Source organism: Cottoperca gobio, chromosome 5 (assembly GCF_900634415.1).
Source record: "Cottoperca gobio chromosome 5, fCotGob3.1, whole genome shotgun sequence".
In the NCBI taxonomy this organism is placed as follows: domain Eukaryota; kingdom Metazoa; phylum Chordata; class Actinopteri; order Perciformes; family Bovichtidae; genus Cottoperca; species Cottoperca gobio.
Genome location: NC_041359.1, coordinates 11898131 through 11913291, shown reverse-complemented (window position 1 = coordinate 11913291; position 15161 = coordinate 11898131). Strand labels below are relative to the sequence as shown.

The 15161-nt window shown below is 39.7% G+C and overlaps 1 protein-coding gene across 1 annotated transcript in view; it reads right to left on the bottom strand.

Annotated features, from left to right (window-relative positions):
* Positions 1–241: 241 nt before the first annotated feature.
* cpne5b (copine Vb) overlaps positions 242–15161 on the bottom strand; it is a 104766-nt gene continuing 89846 nt past the window's right edge. The window contains exons 14-20 of the mRNA XM_029431775.1: positions 12385–12431; positions 10952–11133; positions 10592–10719; positions 9248–9350; positions 3055–3112; positions 2328–2401; positions 242–1363 (exon numbers count right to left, since the gene is read on the bottom strand). Coding sequence (XP_029287635.1) covers positions 1172–1363; positions 2328–2401; positions 3055–3112; positions 9248–9350; positions 10592–10719; positions 10952–11133; positions 12385–12431 — 784 coding nt within the window. The 3' untranslated portion in view covers positions 242–1171. The remainder of the gene's footprint in view (positions 1364–2327; positions 2402–3054; positions 3113–9247; positions 9351–10591; positions 10720–10951; positions 11134–12384; positions 12432–15161) is intronic.

Genomic DNA, 15161 nt, shown 5'->3' with positions numbered 1-15161 from the left:
TGCCCACTTTGCCAGGTTGGTACTCTAGCTATAATTAGCATGTATTGCATGTTTTGTTATGTCTTTTACTTATAAGGTAATGCATTTTGTATTTAATGTGTACAACAAAACCAATACAATTTATAAAATTATAAAAACAAAAAGAAAGGTTATGGTTAATGGTTAATATTTATTTTGTGCAATATCGTTGATTGTGTTTGGAATTTATCCTTACTGAATGAGAACCTTAAACACGCCTGAGTCATATTTTCAATATTTTATGTTGAATTGCAGCTGCAGTACAAATATATTTGACTTTCATGAATGATTTGTGTACTTTTTTCAGAAACAGTGAATGTCAGCACTCAAAACAATTAAATATGATTGGTAGCATTATCATAAGCTTGTCCTTGGTATAGAGACAGGTTGTGCTTGTTATATGCAATCACTTAAATTATTGGTGACCACTTCAAAACAGATCAAATGTCCATGCCGCTCTGAATAACATTGGAGGATAAATATACTGGGATATGGGGAATTAACTTCTCATACAACATGCTCTTATAAACATTTACCTAACAAAGAAGAGAAGAGGTGACACCTCATGGTATGAAAAGCCTGATTAATGATCATAACGTAATAAACTGTAAACTACACACCTGTAGTTTTTCCTCCGTCATAACCGATGCATTAGCAGATATGGAGATAATCCCCAGATATAAAAACTAATTCCAGAAGGGAAAAGGTGCCTAAAAAATATCACTGCGTTAGGCCACACCATTGACTGACGAGCAAGGCTTAGGTCAAAGTTCACATGTCCTGATACAATTAGAGAAACAACCACATACAGGCACAAGTTTTAACCACAACATGACCTTTTTGAACCAACCTGCTGTCAAATTAGACGTGAAACAGTCACTGCCTCAGTGTCGGATTAAAAGGCTTTCACCAGCGAGTCCTGGTAAGTATGAGCCTCTCTTTAAGAGAAATCATCCAAATGAATATATCACAGAAACAAACCAGAAAAAAGAAAATGTTGCTCCAATAGTCACTGGGAGGATACAGCACACTTCAATGGCCATTTCCTGTTGCTCCTGTTTGCACCAAACAACAGGAGGTAGAGAGTTCCCACTGGACTCTGGAGTGGCTTCTGCATGCTGTCAGGCCCTTTAGAAAAGCTGAGAGGAGGGTTTCAGATCTGTGTGTGGTGGTGTGTGTGTCCGGGCGGTGTGTAGGGAGGTGGCGCCGGGTTGGGTTTGACACCCCGGCTCTTCATGTAAGAGATGAACTGGTCTGGGATCTCTGCTAGCACGTCCTTAGCAAGCCGAGCCATGCTTAGCACATGGTTGCCTGTTCGGTCCATATAATCTCTGAAGGGAACAAACTGAAGAGGAAAGTGCAATATCATTATGCTTGTATACACTAGTAATTTGACAACATATGGTTTCCTCTGTCGAGCATAATTCCATCTAGGGATTTTGGACGACTATTGTAATGATTCATGAAAAGCTCTGAATACTTTTTGACAATGTACACAAGTAGGTTTTGGGGGCAGGGTGGTATACTGAATAGGGAAATCGAGAAGGCTCATGTTTAAGCCCCTGTGTTCGTCAACATTTGCCAGATTCTGCAAGCTTTAGTATGCTGATCTCTCGCTAATCCTGCACTCTGGCTCCCTTCAGGAGTGAGAGGAAATAAATATGCTTGAAAAGAACTTAAAAGATAAGTTTTTCTACAAGGGTTTGATAAATGACTGTGTTTACCCAGGAAAGGAAATTGTTTAGCAGAGATGGTAAAACACCCAAGCTCTGACATCTCTACTATGACATACTTTGGGAAACTCAGTACATTGTCCTTCTTCGAACTATCCAGACACTTAACTCTTTTTAGTTTTGACACTACAGAAACAAAAAGATGATGGTTGAAAAACTCTAGAGTTTCCTAGAGTGACGTATAATATCCAACTTTTTAGCATACTTGTCTCCATAGAACACAGATGTCCTAATCTCCTTGAAGTGCCAGTGACAACAGATGGTCTTTGTCAGAAACGGACATTTTTAATGTACCAGCACAACTGAGGCAACAGCATGAATCCAAAATGCAAATAAAAAAATATGACACTGAAAACACTGTTTCCTATTTTTAGTGATGTACACATCACTAAAAATAGGAAACATGGCCAAAGACTGCATGAACCCAAGCTTGATAAATGACATTATTGTCTGTTAACTGGACAATGTTCAACGCTCAAGTTATTCCTGAAATTCTTTGAACTTTTTTTTCTTCCAGTTCCAGGGCTCGACCTGCCAAGAATACTGTCAACGTTTCTTTCCTGCTGTAAATGTCACCTGAACAATGTCTCTCTCTGCCAGTTTCCCCCGGGACGAGATCCTGATGTCATCACCATCCAGCTCCACCATAGCTGGAAGAAACAAGTTCACACACACACACACACACACACACACACACACACACACACACACACACACACACACACACACACACACACACACACACACACACACACACACACATACACAGTATAAGAATACTGATGTCCAGGTTTATAATAAATCATGTTAATACCACATATTTTTGCTTCTCTGTTAGTAAAGAAGAGACGGTGTTTAATGTCATAACTTTATTGCATGTCTAATAAACTAATAAATCATTTAATATAGTCTTTGTGCAATTTAGAATAATCTGTACTAAGCACTGCAAACCCAGCAATTAACCTCAGCCATTGCTTCTACAGTAATGCCTGCATCCACCCACACATTCCCTTCTCCACTGACTCAAATGAGTCTGTGCAGTGTTTGTCTCTGAATTGGTGCCAGATAGGTAAGTGCTGACTGCAACAGTAATGGACTGTGAGTTGTATGAATTATATTACATTTTTTAATCTGTTTACCTGACTTGATTTATGTAGATAGTATAACAACGTCAGAATACAACACTGCTGAAGTTTTCAGATGTTTTAGTCACTGTCATCTTATATGTGACGGCTATAAAAACATCACCAGAATATTCAATCTTTACGTTTATGCAGCAGTCAAAAAATTAAAGTCACCGTACCGTCAAACTCAGCCTGACCCACTCCCACTATGATGATGGACATGGGAAGCTTGGCACCCTGCAGAGAAAAAGAAAGAAAAAAAGAACAAATATTCAGAGAGACACATCACCACTGACCTGAATCACTCATTAGACTGTATATGTGTGAATATCCGACATTATAGCAGTTACATGCTCACCCACGTCGGTTACAACCACGCTAATGTTCTGTCTCACCCTTTAACTAGCTGAATGACCTTTTAAAGTAAGACAAGGCCTCCAGATTAAAAAAGAGGGTGCGTTAGAGACAGGAACTCAGAGGAAGACAGTGAAACAGGGACATACTTCAACAGGAACTTGTTGTTGTCTCTGCTTTCCTTATCCCAGATGTTTTATGTCCCTGAATCCAATTATCTTTCCTATGAATGCTCCCCGGCTCTTGGGATGACACACAGTGTATTTGCCCACTGAATGCCGGTTATCAGGTTACCGGGGAGTGGAGATGAAACTCGCTGACAACACTAACAGCGTCCCCTAAGATACTGGGCCAATGGGTCAGCTGTTTTTATAGATAAAAAACAATTATATTGGGTTTTTAAAAATGCTGACCTGCAAAATGACATGATACACCCTAAGAAGTTGGTTCAAGCTAAAAGTAGACATTTGTTCACAGGGAGGAAAGCAAGAGTTAGAAGACACGTTGGTCAGATGTGGCATTTGTGAGCTGGGGGAAGAGGGAGTGGGAGGAGGTGCCAACATCAATTAGTCCAGCGACCATCCTCAGTCACCCCCCAAGCCACTCCCAAGCCACACCTCAAGTCAGATAACAGCGCTGTTAGTCTCTCTTCCGTGTAGGTTTACTGTCTACAAACAAAAGCTAAATCTACATTTAAAATCAGTCAAACTACAAAAGATACCAACGAAATACTTAGGCCTCGGGCTGGGAAATGAACCATGTTCACTAATTTAGTTGAGCTTGTTAGCGTGCTAACATTTGCTAATTAGTACTAAACATCAAGAATAGCCTAACAAAACTATTGGACAACCTGAAATGTTGAACTGATAATGACAATAGATAGAAAGTTAAAGGATCACCAAAGTTAATAGAATTGACCCTTAGAGGGATTTACGTACATATCTGTACCAAACGTCATGGAAATCCATACAAGTTTGGTGCCAATCCATCGAGTAGATGTTAATATATGTCAAAGTGGAAAGTTTGAGCTGCTGGTGGCACTAGATGAAAAGTCAGGGGGTCACCAAAGTCAGTGGGATTCATCCTCTGGGGTACATGAATGTTTGTTTGAAATTTCATGGCAACCCCTCCAACAGTTGTTGAGAATTACTTTACCAATGTGAAGACTCGGTCTGAATCTATAACAGTTGAACAGCAATTAAATAGTTTTTACATGTACATTTTTAATTATGTTTGTTGTGGTTATTGATATAAAAAATCAATGCTTACATTGATTTTAGCCCTAGTAACCATATGCTTACACACTGTATGTTGTGGTAGTTTTGTTCCTTCAAGCAACCAAAACTGCACCTTTTCATTCTTTTAGAAAGTTCTATAAGAATAAAATCTAAAAGTTTTGATCGTCTTACATATTAAATGCAGCTAAAGTGACTAAACTTTATATTATGTCACAGTGACTGCATTGCACTCTGTCTGTTGTCATTTCCAGATATGGCAACACAAATGCTCAATACAAAGGTCTCTATCATGTATAATGAGTTGTTCACATATTTTCACAAAGCATTTATAACAAGTGCAGTTTTATCAAATCAGGCAATGTCTTTTGCCACGGGGTGAGATTAGTGTCTGTCGGCACCACATCAGCTTGATTATTAGTGTTAACACATCTCCTGTCAGTGACTGTCCTCCCACGCACATGCACACACAAACACTCACACTTGCAGATATGTAGGCACACATCAAATGCCACCAAAAATAACCTGGCAATCCACCGTGCCCCACTTTTGCTATTCTCCTGTCACTTTGACTGACAGTGGAGATCCAGTCATTGAGTCAACACAACACAGCAACACACTCATTACTCAGACAATTCACTCTGCATGTGCATGCTTTGATGGGTGTGTGTTCTTGGATTATGCGGCCGTGCACATGCACACACACACACATGGTTTAAGGATGTATGTTTGGAGAGGTGACTGTCCTGTCAGCACAGGGGTCACCTGAGTCACTGGACCATCTCTCATTGTCTCACAGCTCAGCTCAGAGAAAAGCTCAAGGCAGCAGATTGAAGACACTTAAAAAGCCAACCGAGTGCAGATATTAACACATTGAAATGTAGCACATCCAGTTGTTAGAATTAAACGTCAGGAATAATCAGATGTGTTGAAAATTACATTTAAGGGTTTAATTAAATTAAAGCTTTTAATGTTTCAGAATTATTTTTAATGATGTCACATACTTTCATACTTTCTATTATCCATGGTACGCTGCAATTCTTTGTTAATCATCTCAATTATTATAGGTTCAATTTCTTTACTTGCACTGCTTCAATTATTTTACTGTAATAACTTTAATCTTGAATAAATGTAATCACATTCATGCACTCAGAGAGCACATACCTCCGCAAAGACAGTTTTAATTGACCACAAAATAGATATCCATGCTAATTAATAGGACAAAAACACATTTCGGTCGAGTAACAACCTTCATTAAACAGTAATTGCCAATTAAGCTGCTGTACACACATGTCCAGAGGGCCTTGCATTAGTGAAGCCTTACCTTGTTCATGTTGGCAAACGCCTGTAAAACAATAATGTAGGCTGTGAAAAGATGTGGCTACTGTTTTAAATGCAGCTCCTTTATGATTTAAGCAACTTCCGCCTTATCATGTATCCATTAAGTGCATTAAAACATGTTTAAAACAAGTCAAATAAAAGCATTTACAGTGAGTCAAAGATGGCTTTTGTAATTTACGTTAGCTAAATAACATTTGCCGACAATTGTCATGTTTAGCCGACAAAGTTGATAGTTCCTGGTTATTAATAAATTGATGGACGTAGCAACAGTAACTAAGTAGCTATGCAATCATTGTATGATATGTTGTGCTTATGACCTGAATGAGCACACTGAAGAGTTTATACAATGCAAGGAGCTGTGCTGTTCTGGTCATGGAGAGTTCTGTACTTGTTGCTGTTCTGTATATCTAGGTTTTTATTTTTTATTTTCTTGGTTTCACATCACCAGGTATTCCGTGACTGCATTCAACATTCGTGAAGTGAATGGACGTAAAAGGGTTGTGAGATGAAGTTCTTTTGGAGGACCCCGGCACGGATAAAGAGATGAATCACAAAACACTGATAACAAGTAGAAGATGTGAAAAGAAAGAAATCAAAGGCAGCAGAGAATTTAGTTATAGACTGAATGTGATGACAGACGTATGGAGAGAACAGACACACAGATTTAGATCTTTGAGAGGGTAAGAGATGGAGAGAGACAACAAAAGTCTTTGTAATTGTGATCGAGTGCTCCACAGATCGAAAGAAAACGAGGCAGCAGAGTGACGCGAGCAGTGAGCAGAGGAGGGGGATGCTGAGTGATTGGTGGGTGGATTTCTGTAGTAAAACAGATTCTGCTATGACTGATAAACCCCATTTTGTTCCACCACATGGGTCTATACCAGGGCTGTCCAAACTTCTTTCACTGAGGGCCACATACAGAAAAATGTACGAAGGACTGGGCCACTCCTACTTTTGTATATTCCCTAAAAATAAAATCAAGGGGGGGAGAGGGTATGGGAATGAGGGTAAATGGGGATGGATATATCTTATTGGGCTTGTTAACATTTTCTAACGTTAGAAACTTTATTTGACTGAATTTATTGAAAAATGTAGCTTATTAACATGAATACTGTGTAATAAATGTTTTAACTCTCCTATAATGGGAGCAGCGTTGCACTCAGTGGGAGCAGTGATGCTGCGCTTTGGACTGAAGGATGCTGCAGGTCAGGAGTACGTTTGGTGTTTGAGATACGAAGGACATCACAGAGATGCTGTCGCTCATTTTGGTTCTCAATCTGCTTTTGTTCAGAGTTAACAGAGAATGTTTGCTCACATATTTGAGTGGGGAAATGCGCAACGTTGAAGTTGCGTAGTTGTGTCTCAAAGAGACGGAGCTTCACACAGAATGCTTTCAGGTGCGCAGTAGGCTCTTGTTCAGTGTTGAGATGACCAGTAAGATCAACTAAAACAGGTCTGCCAAACATGGAGGGTCTCTCAGCTCATGAAGAGGTCGCTCCTTCTCTTTCAAAAACAGATTGGTTTCTGATCTCAGGGAATAAAACCGCTGCAGCACGGAGCCGCGACTCAGCCAGCGCACATCAGAACGGTGGAGTGCGTCCCCGTATTCAGCATCGACATCAGACAGGAAAGCTTGAAATTCTCTGTGGTAAAGTCCTCGTGCTCGAATTATGTTGTGCCCTTTAGACTCGTAAGATCAAGCATCTCTTCCGTAACGCAAAGGTTATCGTCAACTCCCCGCAAAACAAATGAACAGCTGTGCGGTGTCTGTCGCATCTGTGCTCTCATCACATGCAATCAGTATAAATCTAAAGCACAAGCTTTATCTGACACTTGATGTTTTAAGTTAGCTGACAAGTCAAAACTGTGTTTCTGTGCTTAGAACTAAGAAGTACAAAACATTCAAGCGCAAGTTTCTATCTGGGCCTTATTCCATTATACTTTTAGAATTTGCTGTGGGGCAATTAAAAATGGTCCACGGACTGCAGTTGGCCCGCGGGCCGTAGTTTGGACACCCCTGGTCTATACTATACTAAACATGGGGTTACCCATCATACATGTCCACATTGAGCGAAACATGGAAAAACAAATAAATACATACAGAGAGTAGTGCACAATCAGGCCTCCTCTCACTTCCTCTTGCTCTTTGAAGCTACCTTCCAGCATGAATAAGTATGAGGAAAGACTTTTATATAACCTCTCAGCAGTGTGTCCTCCCTCTCCGAGGATCCGTGGAGAGTTAAAGGGAAAGCAGTGGAAGCATCAGTAGTGTGGAGGCAGTGAGATAGAGCAGCAGGCAAGATCTTAAAAGGAAGGTGTGGCTGTTCTAATGTTTTGACTAACAGTCGCAAATTCCCTTTAAATCCAGTCTGCTGGGTGTTCTGTGCCTGCGGCGTGCTGATTAGGAGGAGGAAGCAGAAAGGGAAGAGACCAAGGAAGGGGAAAGGAAAAGGAAGACAGCCAAGTACTATTTTAAGCTGAGAGAAAACAAGATTCAGGGCAAGATTTGGGGAAAGCTCAGAGGTAGAAAGCACAATGATGAGAACAAGAACAAAAACATAGCATGGGTGTTAAGCAACTTTAGCTGTCAGGTAAATCATGTCAGTTATGTGAAGCCGTTATGCCAATCTTTTTGCTTTACAGATTGCTGAACAACTGCTGCTGTCAAATGCCTCCTTCTGTGTTTAGAGTGATGACAAGAACGGACATCTGGGCTACATATTTATATCTTGGAGAGAAAGCCAGAGCTAACACGAGACACAGTATGTTCTAACAAAAATCAGTTATACTTAGACTTGACTTTTAATATGATTAATCAATACTGAAAATGGTCTTAAGTAGCCTGAACTTGTGTTGTGCTGACATTTTGGGAAAAACACATTTTTGCTTTCTTGCAGATAATTACATGAAAAGATTCCACTCTTACCTGACCACCTTAGCTCAGGAAACGGCTAGCAGGGCTCGGTCTGAAAATAACAAAATCCGCCTACCAGCGTCTCTAAAGCTCGGTAATTAACATGTTACATCTACTTTGTTTAATGCGTATAACATCTGAAGGGTAAAAGAAACAAGTTGCGGTTTTGTGGGGGATTATCTGATGGACTATTTCTTGGCTGGGAGCGGTAACTTTCAAAAAGTATTGTCGTGACCATGAGGTTGCAGAGCTGCAACAGAGATTTTGTTAACTTTGGACAGAGCTGAGCTAGCCTATTTTTCCCCCCTTTTTCAGTGTTTATGCTAAACTAAGCTAACTTGCTGCTGGCTGTAGCTGGATACATGGTATCAATCTTCTCATCTAATTCTGGGCAAAATAGCAAATCAGCGTATTTTCCCATTTTTAACTTCAAAGGTACTCCCTTCTAGTTTATACCAGGTACAACTTTGCATATCAGGTCTTATATCGTGCAGCAAATTCCTGTGTCTCTCCCTTTCCCATTCTTACATTTACAATGGCCTCTTTGGTCTGGGCCATGTCGGAAATGACGCCGTCTGTGATGATGAGGAGCACAAAGTACTGAGAGCCGTCCTGCACCGCAGCTGCATACCTGCACACAAACACACACACACACACACACACACACACACACACACACACACACACACACACACACACACACACACACACACACACACACACACACACACACTGTGTGAGCTGTGTAATCTCTTTAATACAAGAACAAATCTCATTTGAGGATTTATTGATGGATGAACAATGCTGTAGAAAGACTTGTTTTATCATAGACTCTCACTGCAGACAAATTCAATAAAAATGTTCTTTGTTTTTGTTGTACTTCATTAATTAAAATTCCTCACAAATGCACATCGATTAATCAGCCCAAACAATAACACGAAGCTGGTTTACTCTGTTCGATTCACAGATTAACACCTTTTGTTAAAAATCTCTTGCTACTTGAGTTCACCCATTGAAATGCTAAATACCAATACTGGTTTTCTATTCTCACTGTTATGGCTCCCTGGTGCAGTTTAAACAATGTGATTCCATTTTTTATCAGAATGACATTTTTAATTACAACAGAGCGTTGGTGTGATCAGATGGAGAATTGTTTGGATATGGCTCAACAAATGAGACGCGGAGGGAAGTGGTGACGGTGGGTGTTGGGGGCACAAGAATCCACTCAGATCATGTCAGAGTTCGCATTCTTTTCTATGTGTTATGATATGTGATATGTCAGTATATGGTAATGGCCACAGGCCCATTTCTTCTATCAGCTAAATCTGCCACTGTTTTGAAAGCTGTCAGCCAATCTAAATTAAAATTCAAGCGTGTTACATCCTGTTTGTGGTGTCTGGCAGGACACGCGTTGTCAATTCACAGGGTCAGAAAAACAGTAGCACAGAAAACAAAGCCAGCCGAGACCAGCGGTTAAAGAAATGTTGGTGTTAGTGTTATTTTGATAACCGGAATCTTTATAGAAGATCATAATCTTGATAATCTTGATAATCTGTATGTGGTACAACAACTGGATTCCTCTGAATTATCATTGTCAGTGAGTTCCTTTTATTGTATTTTAATGGAAATATGTAAACATTTGAGGATGGAACATAAATCCAAACCAACACGATATAAAATCCAAACTTGCATCTTGACTTTGCATATCCATGAAAACATGTGTGGAAATAGATTTTGCAAGAGTCATACTGTTTCTTTAGCATAATAAAAAACTAGAAAAATGGAAGGGAGTGATTATAGTTATGTAGTCTTGTCTGAATGGCTTTGAAGCAAGAAAGTAGAAGCTATTCACCAGCTGCATTGTTCTCTCACCTGGCAACATGATTCACCACAGGAGCGAAGTTAGTTGGACCGTACAGCTGCACTGTCTTCAGACTCTGGTGGTATGCCTCTAAGATGCCCTCGATCCCGTTGCAGTACGGATTTTCCAGGTCTCCGTTCTGAAAAGGAGATAAACGGTGGAAATCAATTTCATGGATCTTTATCAAAGTACACTGCTTTCATTAAGTGTCGTACTTAGTTGTTTTGAACCAGCTCATGCACAAAATCCACAAATGAGAATAAACACAATAAATTAGAAGATTCAGTGGCATGTTAAAAAGCATGAAATAGAATGATAAGAATCCATTGAACTGATTAATTAAAGGTGAAATAAGGAGAGGTTGACTTCACCAGTGGAAACTCATGCGACACCCGTCCATCAGGGGGCAGTTTGGCTCCAAAGCCCAAAGCGGGGAACATCTTGTCACTGTCATAGTCCTGAATGATCTCCCCAACAGCCTTCAGGGCCATGGCGTAGGCGTTCAGCTGGTAGGGGTTCATGTAGTGCAGCGAAGTGGACTGGGAGGGGTTACCTGTCGACCCATCAATCAATCTCAAGGTCATTGTGGGTAATGATGGACAAGGATGTCACTTCTAGAATGCAAATTGCATTTTTTGTGCAATGACATGACATTAAAAAACAATTTTGTTTGTTGCAGCCATGGATCACTATTAACATAATTCATGTCAGGTAGAGCTTTCATATTAAATCCTCAGAGATGATGAATAATAACTTTAAATTCAGAAGATTGTGACACAATCATGGGCGATCCATTAGCAAAATGTTGGAGGAAAGCCATTGTTAAAATTGAATACTTTCATCAATTAATTGAGCATTTTGAAAGCTTCTCAATAACTGTGACCTTCTGAAATATGCCCTCTGTAATAATGACACACCATGAAGTTGTTCAGTATTCGTAGACCAGCTGCGATATTCTGAGTTTGTTTAAGCAAATATTGGTGTCATGGCAGCCAGTAAGTAGTCTCATTTTAGCCACTTGATAGCGACCGCCATTTTTAAGACATGTAAAAGCTTCAAAATTCATGAATGGGGTATTTACTGATTTTTTTTAGAACAAAACGTTAAAATCTCTTAAGCTTGTGTTAACCACAGACCTTATTTCAGCTATCTAATAAAAACCCCATTCAAAAAGACTTCGAGACGAGGGAACCGGAAGAGCTAAAATGTTAATTCATTATTCCGACACCACTCTATTGTGCTTTTGTGTAAAGGCTAAAATAACTCTTTGTGTACCTAGTTTTTCTCTTACTACAGACCCATGGTCAACTTCTCCGTGTGGAAAAATACAAAGCTTGACAGACCTGCCTTGCCTAGTTACGGTTGCTAAGCTATGATTGGACAATAGCTGCTCCGGGGACAAGTTAAGCAACAATTAATTGGGAAATAGGAAATTAAAATTTCCCTCTACTAACTGTGAACACTGAAGAACTCTTCCTTGCGGATAAAGCTTTTTTAAACATTGTCTTCATAGGTACTGTAATTAGACTTCAGTGCGGTGTTTCCAAGTCAAGCTGAGGGCTTCTACCACATTCTCTGTATTGTATTTATGCAGAAATGACTTTATTTAGAGTGCATTGACAGATCATTCAGGAAGATGAAATATCCAGGAAAAGGCTATATAGGCTTATAGTGACGATGTGTGTACAGTATGAGCACCCTTCTGTTTGTGTGATTGATTCCAAAATCGGACATGCCACAGTCAAAGAACTATCTATTCTTGCCTCCCCCTCCACACACACACTTTGCCGTTACCATCACTCACCATTAGATGCTGTGAAATCGATGGCCACAGTGAAATTGATCTGCGTCCTAGAAGAAAGATGAAGAGGAGGACGTGGGGGAAAAAGTAAACGACAAATACCAGCCAGCAATAACAACAAGACAGGCCTCATAAACGTCCAGTGCTCTCACACCCATACATGCATTTTCTGATATGAGAAAAGATAATACCTAAAACGAAGGAACATCTAACACAAAATACGACAATCACTTCGTATTTCAACATAGTTACAAACAGATCAATGGCAATAATTGCCATTTGTTTTTTTCATCTGCATTAAGACACAGAGTCGCTCAGTTGTCAAATACGATTTAAGTGATTACACTTTTATCTGACTCTTACTTCCCATGAGAAGGCGTAGCAGGAGGTACAGATGAGCCTTTGAGACACTGAGCTGGGTAACAAGCAATTGATGGAGCTCTTAAGAGCAAATCATAATCCAATTTTCCCTGCTGATGAAGCACTCGCCTCTTCTCGCTAATTTACGACAAGGAGATGAGGCCTTTGGGGGCCCGAACGACAGCCTCTCGTTATCTATGAGAGCCATCAGAGAGGAAGGTGAAAGAATTATATTAAAATTAATGTGTTAAAGATTCACATTAACCTTTCAGTTTGAGGGTTGAGATGGAGAAAATGCCATAGCCTGACCCTGATAACCGTAGCATTCATTAAATCTGACTGCATAAATTCATGAATGTGTGATTCTTAATAAAAATGAAAACCTTTTTTTTTTAAATTGAGATCACGATTCTCAGGGAAAGCATTTATTTTCTATTTTAACCAGAACTAATTATTGTTATTTGCACTAATGCAGCTCTTAGTCTGTAAACATGTCCAACCAAGAAATAGAGCAGGAATATGGACTTATATTGTACGACATTTATTAAAATAACAACACTGTCAACAACATAAAAAACAAGTGCTATCAATGGATGTATCTCCCCATCTATCTTGCAACGACCGATTAACCCCAAACGTAATAGAACTGTACTTAATGCATTCATGTAAGCTACTTTGTAATAACAAATTGTATAGTCATTAACTACACAATAAGCAATCTGATATTATGTTTTTACAGCCCACATTAAGGGCAACACACATTGCATACATTCCTTGCATACTGTGATCGTCAGCATACCCAGCCAGAATAATTTGCTCCCTAAAACACTGGTCTCGGTCAAGTTAAGCTGTCAACTCGACTCAACAATCATCTCTAGGCTGTGAGATGAGAAGAGCCAAAATCATTCTGCGTACGATAATGTCTCTGGTAGAGCGAACATACACTTACACTAACGTTAGTGCTTAGTGCACATTGGAAAAGCTACAGGCTAGACTTGAGATCGGACACCGCGCCTGACCTCACAAATAGGTTAGTGATTAATTTGATTGGTTGAGTGGTGTGAAGTGGTAGGCTCATGAAGAGTCTGTCAGCCTTGAAGAGCAGTTTTACGTGCCGCAACAGGGACAAGTTATGAGCCCAGACATGCAAATGCAAAATGCAACTCTCTCAAGCAAATATGGCAAAATCGTTGTTGGAAATGAGATTTATTTTTAAACCGCGGTTTCCCTGTTTTCTTCTCAGTTGAAATGTTTGGTGTGGATCCCCTATGTTTGTGTTTGAGTGTGTGTGTGAGTCTTTGAGCTAAATGTCAGTATTTAAAAAAGAAAAAAGATGCTCAGACAGCTTCTGTAGACTCTTTGCCACCCTGTTGAACTCTTGTAAAATGAGTCTCCTTGACACTTCAAAATGACACTGCAGTGCTGCAGTTTAATTATTTAATTATTTTTTCCCCACCATCTATATTTTTGCTTATTCCTTGCTCTTTTCTAGCAACTGTAGTTCAGCAAAAGTTATGTAAATGTATGAAAAAATCTAAACTTTTGCTGAACTTGGACAAAACATTCTAGTGTGGTTAAAGTTAATAATGTTCAAATTATTAACCTGATATAAATGCACTGAACCATATTAAGAGTAGAGAAATGGCCTCTATAAACTTAATCCAAGAATAATATGTCCTCTTATTCCTTACGACTAGGCTGTCCCAGTGGTGCACACTCGAAGAGATACGTTTTAGTTCTTTATAAGCCAAATTCTTCTTGCTCTTTTACAATTACAGTGGTTGTCAAAGAAGACATAAAAGCTTCCAGAGTTCACTTTGCATCATGATGAAAGGTGTAACGCCAACTATTACACACCATCTTTAACAGCTAGTGTATAAAATATGTTTTACGTTTGTTGTTCTCCAGTAATTGCTTAGACAGTTTAAAGTGATACCCTTTCTTAACTTTTATCCGTTTTCTAAAGAGCTCCACATTTACAAGATCCAACTCTGTAATGTGTCATTCAGTAAGTGCCAGAGTAATGTTAGGGGGCGGACTGATGGGGATGATATTTTTGAAGCGAAGCCACTCAACCTTAAGGTTATTGTATCATAGATCAGCCAAAGCCAGGGACTGTCAGTGAAATCTGTCACACATGTCAGCTCTGCCGTAGCTCATAAAACTCATGACAGCAGAGATCCAAGCAGAGCCGGCACACTTCACCTGAGACATACATGTTATTCACGTGTGCACCTCCAGCTCTAAAACTAAACTGAGGTCGAAGGGTTAGTACCCATTGTGAAGACAGGTCGGCCTTCGCTAGCTCATTTACAATATATTTGGCACTTGAATACTACAGACAGCACCTACTGAGAATTTAGATTAAAAAAGTTAAGTACTTATGGGGCCACTACATGACACATAAGGGCATCGAGATA